Source organism: Myxocyprinus asiaticus, chromosome 37 (genome assembly GCF_019703515.2).
Source record: "Myxocyprinus asiaticus isolate MX2 ecotype Aquarium Trade chromosome 37, UBuf_Myxa_2, whole genome shotgun sequence".
Taxonomy (NCBI): Eukaryota; Metazoa; Chordata; class Actinopteri; order Cypriniformes; family Catostomidae; genus Myxocyprinus; species Myxocyprinus asiaticus.
Window position 1 is genome coordinate 35,065,689 of NC_059380.1, and position 14,854 is coordinate 35,080,542.

A 14,854-nucleotide genomic window follows, 5' to 3' on the forward strand; every position below is an offset into this window, starting at 1 on the left:
AAGCATGTCAAACTAAATTCCCAACAAACAGGCGCAATCAAACGAAAGGAAGACAGGGAGACAGGACATGCAAAACTGTAATGTCTTGCAGCAATGCGAATGAGTAACTGCAGTATGCTGCATAGCCAAAACTGAATCTGTCTCTCTCATGCTAATGGATCAGCATGTAATCACCATTTGGTAGTACTGAGCAAACATCCAGCGCAGCAGAGAGACATTCAAGGAAGGAGAGAGCAGCGTGCGTGCTTCCGCCCAGCCTGTGGACTACAAGGCTGAGAGTTGCAGCTTCTTAAATAAATAATACAACATCTTTGGCATATGGTCCATCTCCCATTCAGATATAAAAGAACGTTTGCTGTTCTTTCTCGCGTGTGCGCTCTGGTAAACCACCCTTCCCACTGGCTCTCTCTCTCTCTCTTGCTCACTCTTTCTGTCTTTTAGTTTTCACAGACATCAATCAGCACAATTTTCACACAAGGCCTTTGAAAATGAACGTCCCATTTCCAACATACACAGTGAGTCAATTCCTTAGATCTAATCGGAGCTACACTGCTGCTATACTTTTTTTGTGTAAGTACTTTTTGGGGGGTTTTTACCAGTAAACATATCTAAACGTTCATAAAACAATATATTTACTTGTTTTCATAGAATATATCTTGATTTTTTTTCTTGTTTTGAGCATAAAACTCACAAAATTTTGTTACATTTATGCTTAAAACGATAAACACAATTTGCAAATGGGCTAAGAAAAGGGAAAAAATTTGATTCAAGACATATTCTCTAATAATATGCCCAAGTAATTACTGTATTTTAAAAAAATTTGCTTCTCAAGAAAATGTATCTTTTAAGGATTTTTTTGGTTTTCAAATTGGAAAAATAATACAAAAATACAAAATAAAACAAACTGCAGCTCAAGCATATCATTAATATTTTAAGACTCAGAACAGTATGTTTAAATGTGCCAGTGCTATTTGTTCGGCTAAAATATAGAATGTAATGTTATACCTCGCAGCTCTATGCAATATAATAGCCATCTTCAACGCATAAGCAAACAGCTCATTTATCTCTCTTTCTCTGTCATCCTCTCCCATGCTTGCATGTGTGCCCTCTGTGTTGTAAACAACTCCACATGTTCCCATGGCACCAGAACCAACATCCCAGCTTGGCCAATAGGGTGAGAGAACACTACCAGTGATACTAAAGGTTATAGGCACTATGGAAACCATCACAGTACAGGTGGATTTGAAAAGCACAAGCGAAAAGAAAGCTCTTTAGGTGAGACATCATTTTAGTTTAAAGAAATACATATAACTTGAATGAATGTGCCACAATTGACAAGTTACAACATTCGTGGCACTTTAATTGAGAGTCTATTGTGCTTTCAGGCCACATGGAAGCAGAGATGAACTCTGGGTAAAAATTGGCTCCAATCAGAGAGGACCCATGGGGTGTGTGCATGCCATGCATGAGGTCATGTTTTATTTTTAGAGTCATGTGTAATGCTTCTGTTGGCAGGAGTCGCTCTCTGCCTCTGAACGAACGCACAAACCCACTTACTGCTCCATTCTACCATTAAGCAGCATACTGCAGTGGCTCTGCCATCAAATACTTCTCTTGTCTCTTTGATCTATTGTATTCATATTCTGTTTGCTTTTAGTAAATCTGTCTTTGGCTTATTGTTCTTCCTGTGTAAACACAGCATGGCATTTACAATACATTATGATGTCTAATAACAGTAAATTCATTAAAAATACACTAACAGTAAAGTAAACAATGCATAAAGAAGAAAGATGACAGACAGATAGATACCTTCATCTCTATGATAGTTTGAAGGGCTTTAGTTTTGCCTGGGTCTGGGTGATGCTGGTTTCGCCGATGGAGCTCCTGGAAGAAATCAAGAATATAATCAACTTAATGATGTGTCAATTAATTAATTGAATTAAACGCAATTAAACGCCATATTGCATTTTTAACGGGAATGAAAACAAGGCTGTGAGGGATAGAAGTACTGTCTCTTCAGTGGTTTGTAATGTTATTTATATTGTTCCGGATCGTTCCACTGACGAAAACAACAACATAAATTATGGAAAAAGAGATGTGATCTAGTAGCTTTATCCAGATGCCATTGAAGAGACTGTAAGTCTATCCCTCACAGCCTCATTTTCAATCATGTCAAAAATCAAATATGCCGCTGCTGTAAATAAGGTCTATTTGATGTCACATTTTAGGATGTTGTGTCAAATTAAACGTTGTTTGAAACTTTGAAACCCCTGCGTTCTGTTTTGTGCTCCGTCCAGCTTAGGGATGTTAATGATTCATCGATGATCAATTAATTGTCATTAATAATTTGATCTATTAAGCTTATAGATAGTTGATTAATCAACTTTAAAACAAATGTGTTCAGTAATCATGCCAGCAGACGTTGAAAAGACTGTCTATACAGTCTTCCGTCACTAGAGGGCGCACTGCCGCTTGCACACTGCAAGTCACGTCTTGTCCCTAACACAGAATAAAAACTACACAGACGTGGATCCAGAAGTCCAAAGGTCCGATATATCCCATGATCTGCAACATGAAGTTTTAATAAACTCAAATATGTATCTTCAATACAGTTATTATTAACAGTAATTCATTTACAGTAATTAAACAATTCACAAATATGCACTAAAAGTAGCCTAAATGTATTAAAATACACTGAACTAAGAATATTTTGAGAAGAAAACGGCAATACAAGTGTATTCATTTAGATTACATTTAAACAATAGGCTACATGTGCATATTATGTGGAGTACTCCACGTGCGTTTTGCAGTATTAACGTTAATGATGAATCGATTAATTGATCATTAGTTTCCACAACAGTTGATTATGAAAATGTCTGAAAATTGAGATCTCTTGTCCAGCTGTATTTCTAATGCAAGAAAGTGCCCTGCTGTGCGAGCTTCCTAATTTTGTGTTGGCTTCTTTTGGTATGTGTGCCAGTATAGCTGAAGCTGCATTGACTGCCCCCTGCTGACTGCAACTCTGCAAGCTTGAATTGCTACAGTGATAGGACAATTCCTTTATATGGAATTTATGCACATCACATGATTATTTGCATTATTTTTAATACTCTATTTTCTAATATAATTAATTGCAGTAAATGAATGTGTTAAATAGACAGTCTTAGATTTTTTTGGTGTGTTTAAAATCCACTTAAAACACAATCATAGCCCTTAAACAATCCCTGAATCAAACCCTAAATCAGAGAGCAATGATACATCCTACTTCTGAAAGTCATGCTGAGCTATTCTGTAGTATCTTTTTTTACTCAGGTATTTTTTATAATTTCATCTAATTATTCTCTTTGAAAAGCAGAGTACTTCAAAGTTTAATGGATGAGTTCTTTGTGTTGTTTAAACTGTTTTGGCACAGTTCTCCTCACGTTTTCCTCTTGGGTCCAGATGACTCAAAGACAATCTGCTGTTATTATTTTAGTTCATCATTTGACTATCTATCTGACTATTATCATGGCAAAACACTTAACCCCAGTCTGTTCAATGAGGACTGTCCCCGAATTACTGATTTCACTGTTACGTGGCAAGTAACTGAAACTGAGATCAGTAAATGCTTGTATACAGTGTTTTTTATGACTATAATTCTCCTTTAACCTTAAACAAAATCTAAGCCAACGGCTGCTGGATAAGAACATAAGAACATTACCAACAGCCTGAAAACTTGCATTACATTGTAAAGGATAATTATAGCTAATTAGTAGGGCAGTTGATTTAAGGCATTAGTTGAGTGTGATTATTTATGTAAAAAAATAACAGGTTAAAAATTAACACAAGTTAATCCAATTTACCTCCAGACCCTTACAAAAAAATAAATAAATAAATGTAATGAAAGTAAGTATTTTCCTACCATCTGAGCAATTCTGAGTTTATTCAACTAGCTTCATGCAACAGGCCTCTGGACACGGCCTTGAAGGTTGGATGAAACACAATGCAGGGATCTCGAGACCCGATTTTTTTATTTAAACAGCGTCCTAAAAATGCAGCATTTATGATGCTGAAAACCAGTGAGATGCTCCAAAAGTGTCCATCTGACTCATATGTACATAGACTGACAATTAAAAATAGCAGACGGAGCGCAAACATGCATAATTGTCATTAAGGGCAGTATTTGTCCCCTTGATTTGATTTTCAGGGGCATTGTTTACCTTTATGATTTTTCTAACCATTTAAAGACATAAATCTGTTGATGGTCAAATACATTAATAATTAAATCAACATTAATTTACATATTCTTTTATGACATAATATGTATAACTAGGACTATAATAGAATATTAAGAACTAGATCTTATATTACATATATACAGTATGTATAGTATATATATATATATATATGTATGTTGTAAATAGAAAAATTTATTACAAGGGCATTTTTTTGTCCCCAAATTTTGAATTTCTGGGGCATTTTGTAAATTGTGACATTCTTGCCCTGAATTACCCCCTACCACCCCCAAATTTCTGACCCAGAAAATATATATATATATATATATATATATATATACACACAGCTCTGGAAAAAATTAAGAGACCACTGCAAAATTATCAGTTTCTCTGGATTTACTATTTATAGGTATGTGGTTTTTTTTTTGTGTGTGTGGATTTTCTCCCGAGTTTGGAATGGCCAATTCCCAAAGCGCTCTTAAGTCCTCATGGTAGCATAGTGACACCTCAATCCGGGTGGCGAAGGACGAATCTCAGTTCCACGCCGTCAATCCACGCATCTTATCGTGTAACTTGTTGCACGCATTACCGCGGAAACGTAGCGCGTGTGGAGACCCACGCTATTCTCCGCGGCATCCACGCACAACTCACCACGCGCCCCACCGAGAGCAAGAACCACGCATTATAGCGACCATGAGGAGGTTACCCCATGTGGCTCTACCCTCCCTAGCAACCGGGCCAATTTGGTTGCTTAGGAGACCTGGTTGGAGTCACTCAGCATGCCCTGGATTCCAGGGTTGGTAGTCAGCGTCAATACTCGCTGAGCTACCCAGGCCCCCCATTTATAGGTACGTGTTTGAGTAAAATGAACATTTTTGTTTTATTCTAAAGTACTGACAACATTTCTCCCAAATTCCAAATAAAAATATTGTCACTTAGAGAATTTATTTGCAGAAAATGACAACTGGTCAAAATAACAAAAAAAGATGCAGTTTTTTCAGACCTCGAATAATGCAAAGAAAACCAGTTCATATTCATTTTTAAACAACACAATACTAATTTAACTTAGGAAGAGTTCAGAAATCAATATTTGGTGGAATAACCCTGATTTTCAATCACAGCTTTCATGCGTCTTGGCATGCTCTCTACCAGTCTTTCACATTGTTGTTGGGTGACTTTATGCCACTCCTGGTGCAAAAATTCAAGCAGCTCGGCTTTGTTTGATGGCTTGTGGCCATCCATCTTCCTCTTGATCACATTCCAGAGGTTTTCAATTAGGTTCAGGTCTGGAGATTCATGTTCATGTTCAATAAATCCAGAGAAACTGATAATTTTGCAGTGGTCTCTTAATTTTTTCCAGAGCTGTGTGTGTGTGTGTGTGTGTGTGTGTGTGTACACACATATATATATATATAGATGAAGTCAGAAGTTTACATACACCCAATACAATTAAACTCAAAAGAATGTGAAATGTCAGAATAATAGTAGAGAGAATTATTTATTTCAATAATTTAAAAATTATTTATTTATTTCTTTCATCACATTCCCAGTGGGTCAGAAGTTTACCTACACTTTGTTAGTATTTGGTAGCATTGCCTTTAAATTGTTTATCTTGGGTCAAACATTTTGGGTAGCCTTCCACAAGCTTCTCACAATAAGTTGCTGGAATTTTGGCCCATTCCTCCAGACAGAACTGGTGTAACTGGGACAGGTTTGTAGGCATCCTTGCTTGCACACGCTTTTTCAGTTCTGCCCACAAATTTTCTATCATATTGAGGTCAGGGCTTTGTAATGGCCACATCAATACCTTGACTTTAAGCCCTTTTGCCACAACTTGAGGCATGCTTGTGATCATTGTCCATTTGGAAGACCCATTTGCGACCAAGCTTTAACTTCATGGCTAATGTATTGAGATGTTGCGTCAAATCCACATAATTGTCCTTCCTCATGATGCCATATATTTTGTGAAGTGCACCAGTCCCTCCTGCAGCAAAGCATTCCCACAACATGATGCTGCCACCCCCATGCTGTACAGTTGGGATGGTGTTCTTCGGCTTGCAAGCCTCACCCTTTTTCCTCCAAACATAAAGATAGTCATTATGGCCAAACAGCTAAATATGCGTTTCATCAGACCAGAGGACATTTCTCCAAAAAGTAAGATCTTTGTCCCCATGTGCACTTGCAAACTGTAGTCTGGCTTTTTTATGATGGTTTTGGAGCAGTGGCTTCTTCCTTGCTAAGCAGCCTTTCAGGTTATGTTGATATATTTTACTGTGGATATACAGTTGAAGTCTGAAGTTTACATACAGTTAGGTTTAAGTCATTAAAACTAATTTTTTAGTTTTGGAAAGTCTTTAGGACATCTACTTTGTGCATTACACAATCCAACAATTGTTTACAGACAGATTGTTTCACTTTTAATTGACTATATCACAATTCCAGTGGGTCAGAAGTTTACATACACAGTTTACAAAGTTAACTGTGCCTTTAAGCAGCTTGGAAAATTCCAGAAAATTATGTCAAACCTTAAGACAATTAGCCAATTAGCTTCTGATAGGAGGCGTACTACAATGGGAACGGGCTGTGCCAGCTGCGGCCTTTTCTCTCTTTTTTTTTTACTTCTCCCCATAGAGCAACTTACCCGTTCTTACCTGACAACACACGGGACAAAACTGGCTCAACCCGGAGATTGTAAAATCTCGTGAAGGTATTGGGTGTTGCCCAGCCTGCTGCTCTGCAGATGTCTGCTAAAGAGGCGCCGTTGGCTAGTGCCCAGGAGGACGCCACACTCCTCGTGGATTGTGCTCGTAACCCGAAGTGGGGGGGGGGCGGGGGGGTTGATGCCCTGGGCCTGGTATGCCAACGCAATGGCATCCACGATCCAGTGGGCAAGCCTCTGTTTGGAGACAGCGTTCCTTTCCCGTTGTCCGCCAAATCAGACAAAGAGCTGCTCAGAGCGTCTAAAGCTCTGCGTGCGATCGAAGTAGATGCGCAAAGCACGCACCGGACACAGCAACGACAAGGCTGGGTCTGCCTCCTCCCGGGGCAGTGCTTGCAGGCTCACCACCTGATCTCTAAAAGATGTCATGGGAACCTTGGGCACATAGCCTGGTCGGGGTCTCAAGACCACGTGAGAGTATTCCGGACCGAAATCCAGGCAGGTGTCATTGACAAAGAGCGCCTGCAGGTCCCCAACCCTCTTGATGGACGTGAGCACAGTCAAGAGGGCAGTCTTCAATGAGACCGCCTTTAGCTCAACTGACTCCAGGGGCTCAAACGGGGCTCTCCACGGGCCCAGCAGGACCACGGAGAGATCCCACAAGGGAATGAGGCACGGCCTAAGAGGGTTCAACCTCCTGGCGCCTCTCAGGAACCTGATAATCAGGTCGTGCTTCCCCAGGGACTTACCGTCCACTGCCACATACTATAGTGGCCACATACACCTTCAAGGTGGAGGAGGACAGCCGCCCCTCCAGCCTCTCTTGCAAGAAGGAAAGCACCAACCCGACTGCACACCTCTGGGGGTCTTTGCCTTAGGAAGAGCACCAATTTGCAAACAAACGCCACTTCAAGGCATACAGCTGCCTCGTAGAGGGAGCCCTGGCCTGAGTGATCATGTCTACCACCGCCGGTGGTTAGCCACTTAGATCTTCCACGTCCCGTTCAGGGGCCAGACATGAAGATTCCAGAGGTCTGGGCATGGGTGCTAGATGGTGCCCCGTCCCTGAGAAAGGAGGTCCTCCCTCAGGGGAATTCACCAGGCAGGGACTGTCGCAAGGAGTATGAGTTCCGAGAACCAGGTTTGGGTAGGCCAGTACGGCGCCAGAGGATGACTTGTTCCTCGTCCTCCCTGACCTTGCACAAGGTCTGTGCAAGCAGGCTCACTGGGGGGAACGCATACTTGCACAGCCCCCGGGGCCAGCTGTGCACCAGCGTATCTGTGCCGAGGGGAGCCTCAGTCAGAGAATACCAAAGCGGGCAGTGGGAGGATTCCCGGGCAGCAAACAGGCCTACCTGTGCTTCGCTGAACTGACTCCAGATCAGCTGGACCACCTGGGGGTGGAGTCTCCACTCTCCCCTGAGTGTCAACTGTCGTGACAGTGCGTCCGCTGTACGGTTGAGGTCGCCGGGATGTGAGTGGCCCACAGCGACCTCAGTTGCTGATGCCAGAGGAGGAGACGGCGGGCGAGTTGTGACATGCGACGCGAGCGTAAGCTACCTTGGCGGTTTATATACGCTACTGTCGCCGTGTTGTCCATCCGGACCAACATGTGCTTGCCTTTGATCAATGACCGAAGCCTCCGTAGGGAGAGCAATACTGCCAGCAAATCGAGGCAGTTGATATGACAACACAGTTGTGGTCCTGTCCAGGAGCCAGCGGCCCGTTGTACACGGCGCACCAGCCTAACTTGGAGGTGTCCGTCATAACCACGACGTGCCTGGACACTTGCTGTAAGGGGACCCCTGCCCGCAAAAATGCAAGGTCTGTCCAAGGGCTGAACGTGTGGTGGCAGATCGGCGTGATGGCCACGCGATGCGTGCCGTGGCGCCATGCCCATCTCGGGACTCGAGTCTGAAGCCAGTACTGGAGTGGTCTCATATGCATCAACCCGAGCGGCGTGACCGCAGTGAGAACACGAACCATCCATGAACGCCGCCTCAACATGCCTATGGCCCAGACACGTGAGACAGCGCTCGTGGCCATCACAGGCGGAGAGACAGCGACCGCAACCAGGAATTACACACAGATGGAAAGGCATCTTCAAAAAGACGCTCTCCATCGTGCATGTTCTTTTAGAGGAAATATACTCTTATTTGCAAGAATATACACTCTCTCAGCTGTCGAAGCGCCATGGGGCATACTCTGCGTTAATCGCACAGAGGGGAAGAAAGCCGCTGAAATGCGCCGTATATCCAAAAGCATAGGATTCTTGATATGAGGTGAATGGAATGGCAGTGAAACTCGCTGCTCAACACCACTCGGCTCCGAAGAAAAAATCTGAATGAGTGGTTGTGAGCCAGCTCCTTTTATACCCGTATGTCCGGGGGAGTGGCATGCAAAGTCCACTCTGCAATTCCCATTGGCCTTTTCTCAAAGATCAGAGGTGTTTGGGGCTCCCAAGAGCGACCCCTAGTGTCACTACATCGACACAATGTAGAGTGAGTGACAGATAGGGAACTATATCCACAGTAAAATGAGTCCTATATTGACATAACCTGAAAGGATGCTCAGCCAGGAAGATGCCACTGCTCCAAAACAGCCATAAAAAAGCCAGACTACAGTTTGCAAGTGCACATGGGGACAAAGATCTTACTTTTTGGAGAAATGCCCTCTGATCTAATGAAACACAAATTGAACTGTTTGGCCATAATGATCATCATTATGTTTGGAGGAAAAAGGGTGAGTCTTGCAAGCCGATCATGTTGTGGGGGTGCTTTGCTGCAGGAGGGAATGGTTCACTTAAAAAAAATAGATGGCATCATGAGGAAGGAAAATTATATGGATATATTGAAGCAACATCTCAAGACATCAGCAAGGAAGTTAAAGCTTAGTCGCAAATGGGTCTTCCAAATGGACAATGACCCCAAGCAGACCTCCAAAGTTGTGTCAAAATGGCTTAAGGACAACAAAATCAAGGTATTAGAGTGGCCATCACAAAGCCCTGACCTTAATCTGATATACAAATTTGTGGGCAGAACTGAAAAAGCATGTGTGAGCAAGGAGCTCTACAAACCTGGCTCTGTCTGGAGGAATGGGCCAAAATTCCAGCAACTTATTGCGAGAAGCTTGTGGAAGGCTACCCAAAATGTTTGACCCAAGATAAACAATTTAAAGGTAATGCTACCAAATACTAACAAAGTGTAGGTAAACTTCTGACCCACTCATTTGATGAAAGAAATAAAGTTCAAATAAATAATTCAATTATTCTGATATTTCACATTCTTAAAATAAAGTAGTGATCTTAACTGACCTAAGACAGGGAATGTTTTCTACAATTAAATGTCAGGAATTGTGAAAATTTGAGTTTAAATGTGTTTGGCTAAGGTGTATGTAAACTTCTGACTTCAGCTGTTGATACTTGTCTACATCTTTCCTCCAGCATCTTCACAAGGTCTTTTGCTGTTGTTCTGGGATTGATTTGCACTTTTCACACCAAACTACATTCATCTCTAGGAGACAGAATGTGTCTCCTTCCTGAGGTATGATGGCTGTGTGGTCCGATGGTGTTTACACTTGCGTACTATTGTTTGTACAGATTAACGTGGTACCTTCAGGCATTTGGAAATTGCTCCCAACAATGAATCAGACTTGTGGAGGTCCACAATTTTTTTTTTTTTTCTGAAGTTTTGGCTGATTTCTTTTGATTTTCCCATGATGTCAAGCAAAAAGGCACTGAGTTTGAAGGTAGGCCTTAAAATATATCCACAGGCACACCTCCAATTGACTCCAATTAGCCAATTAGCCTATCAGAAGCTAACTGGCTAATTGCCTAAAGGCTTGACCTCATTTTCTGGAATTTTTCAAGCTGCTTAAAGGCACAGTTAACTTAATGTATGTAAACTTCTGACCCACTGGAATTGTGATATAGTCAATTAAAAGTTAAACAATCTGTCTGTAAACAATTGTTGGAAAAACTACTCATGTTAAGCACAAAGTAGGTGTCCTAAACGACTTGCCAAAACTATAGTTTGCTAATATGAAATCTGAAAAAAATGTGATTAATTATTTGCCATGTCATGTAATTAATTAAAAATTTTAATCGCTTGACAGCCCTACTAATTAGTCATTTAGCAGATGCTTTCTTCCAAATTTGGATTTATGTATATTTTTGAAGCTAAAATGGTGATACTTCTTGAGTTGTACATTATTTTTTAAACATATTTGTTAAAGGTGTTTTAGGTGCTAAAATGAATTAAGTTGGAAAGATGATGTAAAGCGCGATACCTCTCTCAGATGGATGTTCTCCTTCTCTTTCTGGTCTAATATGACCTCTAGATGGCCGAGCTGAGCTTCAGCCTCTGCAATACGTCTGGCTCGCTCTTGTTCTTCCTCATCCGATGCTCTCCCTGAAGCTGGGGGCAGCCCTTTACTCTGTAACATCTCCAACAGCTTCTTGATGGACTCGTCTCTGGCTCCCAGTGTCTGCTTCTGCGTCTCGATCCTCAGCTCCATTTCCTCTAGGGTCTTCCTTAGGAGAAAGAGCTCCTTGGCCTGCCGGTCGTGTTCAGCTTGGAGCCTACGGAAGTTCTCTTCAGTCAGCTCGATGGTGGTGAAGTGCTCGCCACCGCTTGCCCGCGAGCCGCTCTCCTGCTGGAGGAGATGGTTTAGGTCACGTTGTGTCCGCAACTCATCCTGCAGGGCCTGAATGGTCAACTGGAGGTGCTGCGATGGGGAACGAAAGCAGACGTGAAATAACAGGCTTTAGGATATCGTTGATACAATATCAAAGTGCCCTCAACCAGACCCATTCAGAACATGTTTTTTTGAGATCGGGAAATCAGGTTAGAAGATCTGGAAAAAGTTCATGTAGACCCCACTGTGATCCTCTGATATATAAACGTATAATATCTTTTCTTAACCAGGTGCGACGTGACAAGTTTCCAGTGCCAAATAATGTTACCGAAAAGTGACAAAATTGCAGCCAATCAGAACATTTTTAATGTTTAAAGGAATAATTCACCCAAAAAAGAAAATTATCTTATAATTTTCTCACCTTCATGCCGGTCCAAACCCATTTGACTTCCTTTCTTTCGTAGAACACAAAATATTATATGGCAGAGGGCAAGAGTATCAGTGAATTAATACTTACATTTTGACTTATAATAAAATGAATAACGTCAACTATTCCTTACACAAAGCTATTGTAAAGCTTCAGAAGACTTGGAATATAATCACCAGTCATAGTGAAAACATTTATGATACTTTCATGTTGCTATTTTGCCAATTTTAGAGCTTGACAGAGTCTGTCTCCTATAACTTTCATTGTATGGAAAAGATTACTCAGGGCGTTCTGCATAAACTTCTCACTTTGAGAAGAAAGAAAGTCATATGTGTTTGGAACGACCCAAATGTGTATGAATAATGGCAGAAATGTCATTTTTAACAAAAAAATAGTCTGTGGGCTTCATTTGGAATCGCATATCTTACTCGTATTATTTCAGCCGTATCTTTAAATGTATATGATAATGTATCTGATATATATTTACAATTTATCACTCGTTGTATTGTCTCTTCGTACCTGGTTGAAAAATGGTGTTACAACTGAACTGGTTCATCTTTTTTAAAATGGTGGAAAAGCCATCTGATTGCCATTGATATGTAATTAAATGAATTGTTAAATGAAGTGTTAAGTGAGTTAACATACTGACTAATTATAGACAAGATCAAGATGTGAGAAAATAAAAATGGATATAACATAAAAAAGTTGCCCAATTAAGAAAAAAAATATTGCTTTAAACAAATCCAAATGAACACAATACAGTTGGAAACCACAGTGAAGTCTATTCTAGGAGAGGATACAGTCAGGAAAGGATAAGGTTGCACCACATCTATTTCCCTTGAGGAAACACTAACTAATAACCTAAAATAAGGTTAATGGGGGGGGAAAAACTGTGCTAGAAATAGTCACAAGTTACAGTGCCTTTGACAGAATTAGAGAGTATATGGGCCCATATACACTAAGTGAAACTGGATCATATAACCCACATCCATCACTCGAAATTTAGATCACTACACTTCCTTGTGCTATCACAAACTGAACACAGAATTCCAGCTGAAGAACTGAATCAGTTGAATATCACAAGCATGCTATTGGTCAAGATTAAAAAACAGGCAAAAAAACAGTTATTTAAGGCTCGGCTACCACTCTCTTAACTTATCTTGATGGAACATAGAGTACATTAGATAAGGGAAAGGGTTACACACTGAGGTTGTCCTTAAATAATGACCTGATCCATTCAAATAAAAATTGTAATATGCAATTTAGGTCTCAGATCAGTAGCTAGTATGGATGCACTGATATTTTTATAAACTATGGAGCCCCCTAAAGGACAGGGAGGGAACTACTTTCTGAAATAGTTTTACATTCCCTCACAAAAAGTTTTGCAATAGCTTGCAGTAGTTTGTGTTTCCTCACAATATGTTTTGCTTTCCCTCACAATAAGTTTTGCGATCCCTTACAATAGTTATCTTTTCCTCACAGTAAGTTTTGTGTTCCCTCACAATAGTTCCCTATCTGTCACTCACTCAACATTGTGTCGATGTAGTGACACTAGGGGTCACACTTAAGAGCCCCAAACACCTCTGCTTTTTGAAAAAAGGCCAAAGGGAATTGGCGAGTGGAATTTGCATGCCACTCCCCCGGACATACGGGTATAAAAGGAGCTGGTATGCAATCACTCACTCAGATTTTCTCTTCGGAGCCGAGCGGTTGTGTTTAGCGAGCTGAATTACTCTGCTGATCCATTCACCTCGAAAAGCTGTTGGATTAATGGCGCATTACAGCGGCTTCTCACCCTCTTGCACTGGTGAAGTGCAGAGAATGCCCCTGGGCGCTTCAGCAGCTAAAAGAGTATATTCTTCCTACTAAAAGAGTATATTTTCCCTTCTTAAAAGAGTGGCATTAACGGAGAGCGTCTTTTTAAAGATGCCTCTCCATTTGTGTATTTCCTGGTTGTGGTCGTTACCTCTCCGCTTACGATGGCCACGATCGCGGTCTTACATGCTTGGCCGCTGCCCACGCGGAGACAGTGTTCGTGGACGGGTCATGTTCTCACTGCGAGTGCGTGACCACGGCAACGTTGCGGTCGCGGTTTTTCCTTCGTCCTTGTAGCACCCTATTGGCCCACCCAGATGTGGTTCTTGGACCACACGCTCCTCGCGACAGCTGCTCCCTGGTGAATTCCCCTGAGGAAGGACCTTCTTTCTCAGGGACGGGGCACCCTCTGGCACCCACGACCAGACCTCTGGAATCTCCACGTCTGGCCCTTGGATGGGACGCGGAAAACATAAGTGGCCTACCACCCATGGTGATAGACACGATCACTCAGGCTAGGGCTCCCTCTACGAGGCGCCTGTATGCTTTGAAGTGGCATCTGTTCGCTAAGTGGTGTTCTTCCCAACGTGAAGACCCCCAGAAATGCACAGTCGGATCGGTGCTTTCCTTCCTGCAGGAGAGGCTTGAGGGGCGGCTGTCCCCCTCCACCTTGAAGGTGTATGTAGCCACTATAGCGGTACACCACGACACAGTGGACGGTAAGTCCTTAGGGAAGCACGACCTGATCATCAGGTTCCTGAGAGGCGCTAGGAGGTTGAATCCCTTCAGACCGCGTCTCATCCCCTCATGGGACCTCTCTGTAGTACTTCGGCTCTACGGGGAGCCCCCTTTCAAGCCCCTGGAGTCAGCTGAGCTTAAGGCACTCTCTTTGAAAACTGCCCTCCTGACTGTGCTCACTTCCATCAAGAGGGTAGGGAACATGCAGGCGTTCTCTGTCAGCGAAACGTGCCTGGAGTTCGGTCCGGGCTACTCTCACGTGATCCTGAGACCCCGACCGGGCTATGTGCCCAAGGTTCCCACAACCCCATTTAGGGATCAGGTGGTGAACCTGCAAGCACTGCCCCAGGAGGCACACCCAGCTTT

General features: G+C 42.2%; 1 protein-coding gene across 3 annotated transcripts in view; it reads right to left on the minus strand.

Moving 5' to 3' along the window:
* Nucleotides 1-14,854, minus strand: part of erc2 (ELKS/RAB6-interacting/CAST family member 2) — a 122,238-nt gene that overhangs the window by 51,802 nt on the left and 55,582 nt on the right. For all 3 annotated transcript variants that reach the window (XM_051675684.1, XM_051675685.1, XM_051675683.1), the window contains 2 exons: nucleotides 11,161-11,598; nucleotides 1,810-1,884 (listed from right to left, as the gene is read on the minus strand). In XM_051675684.1, coding sequence (XP_051531644.1) covers nucleotides 1,810-1,884; nucleotides 11,161-11,598 — 513 coding nt within the window. The remainder of the gene's footprint in view (nucleotides 1-1,809; nucleotides 1,885-11,160; nucleotides 11,599-14,854) is intronic.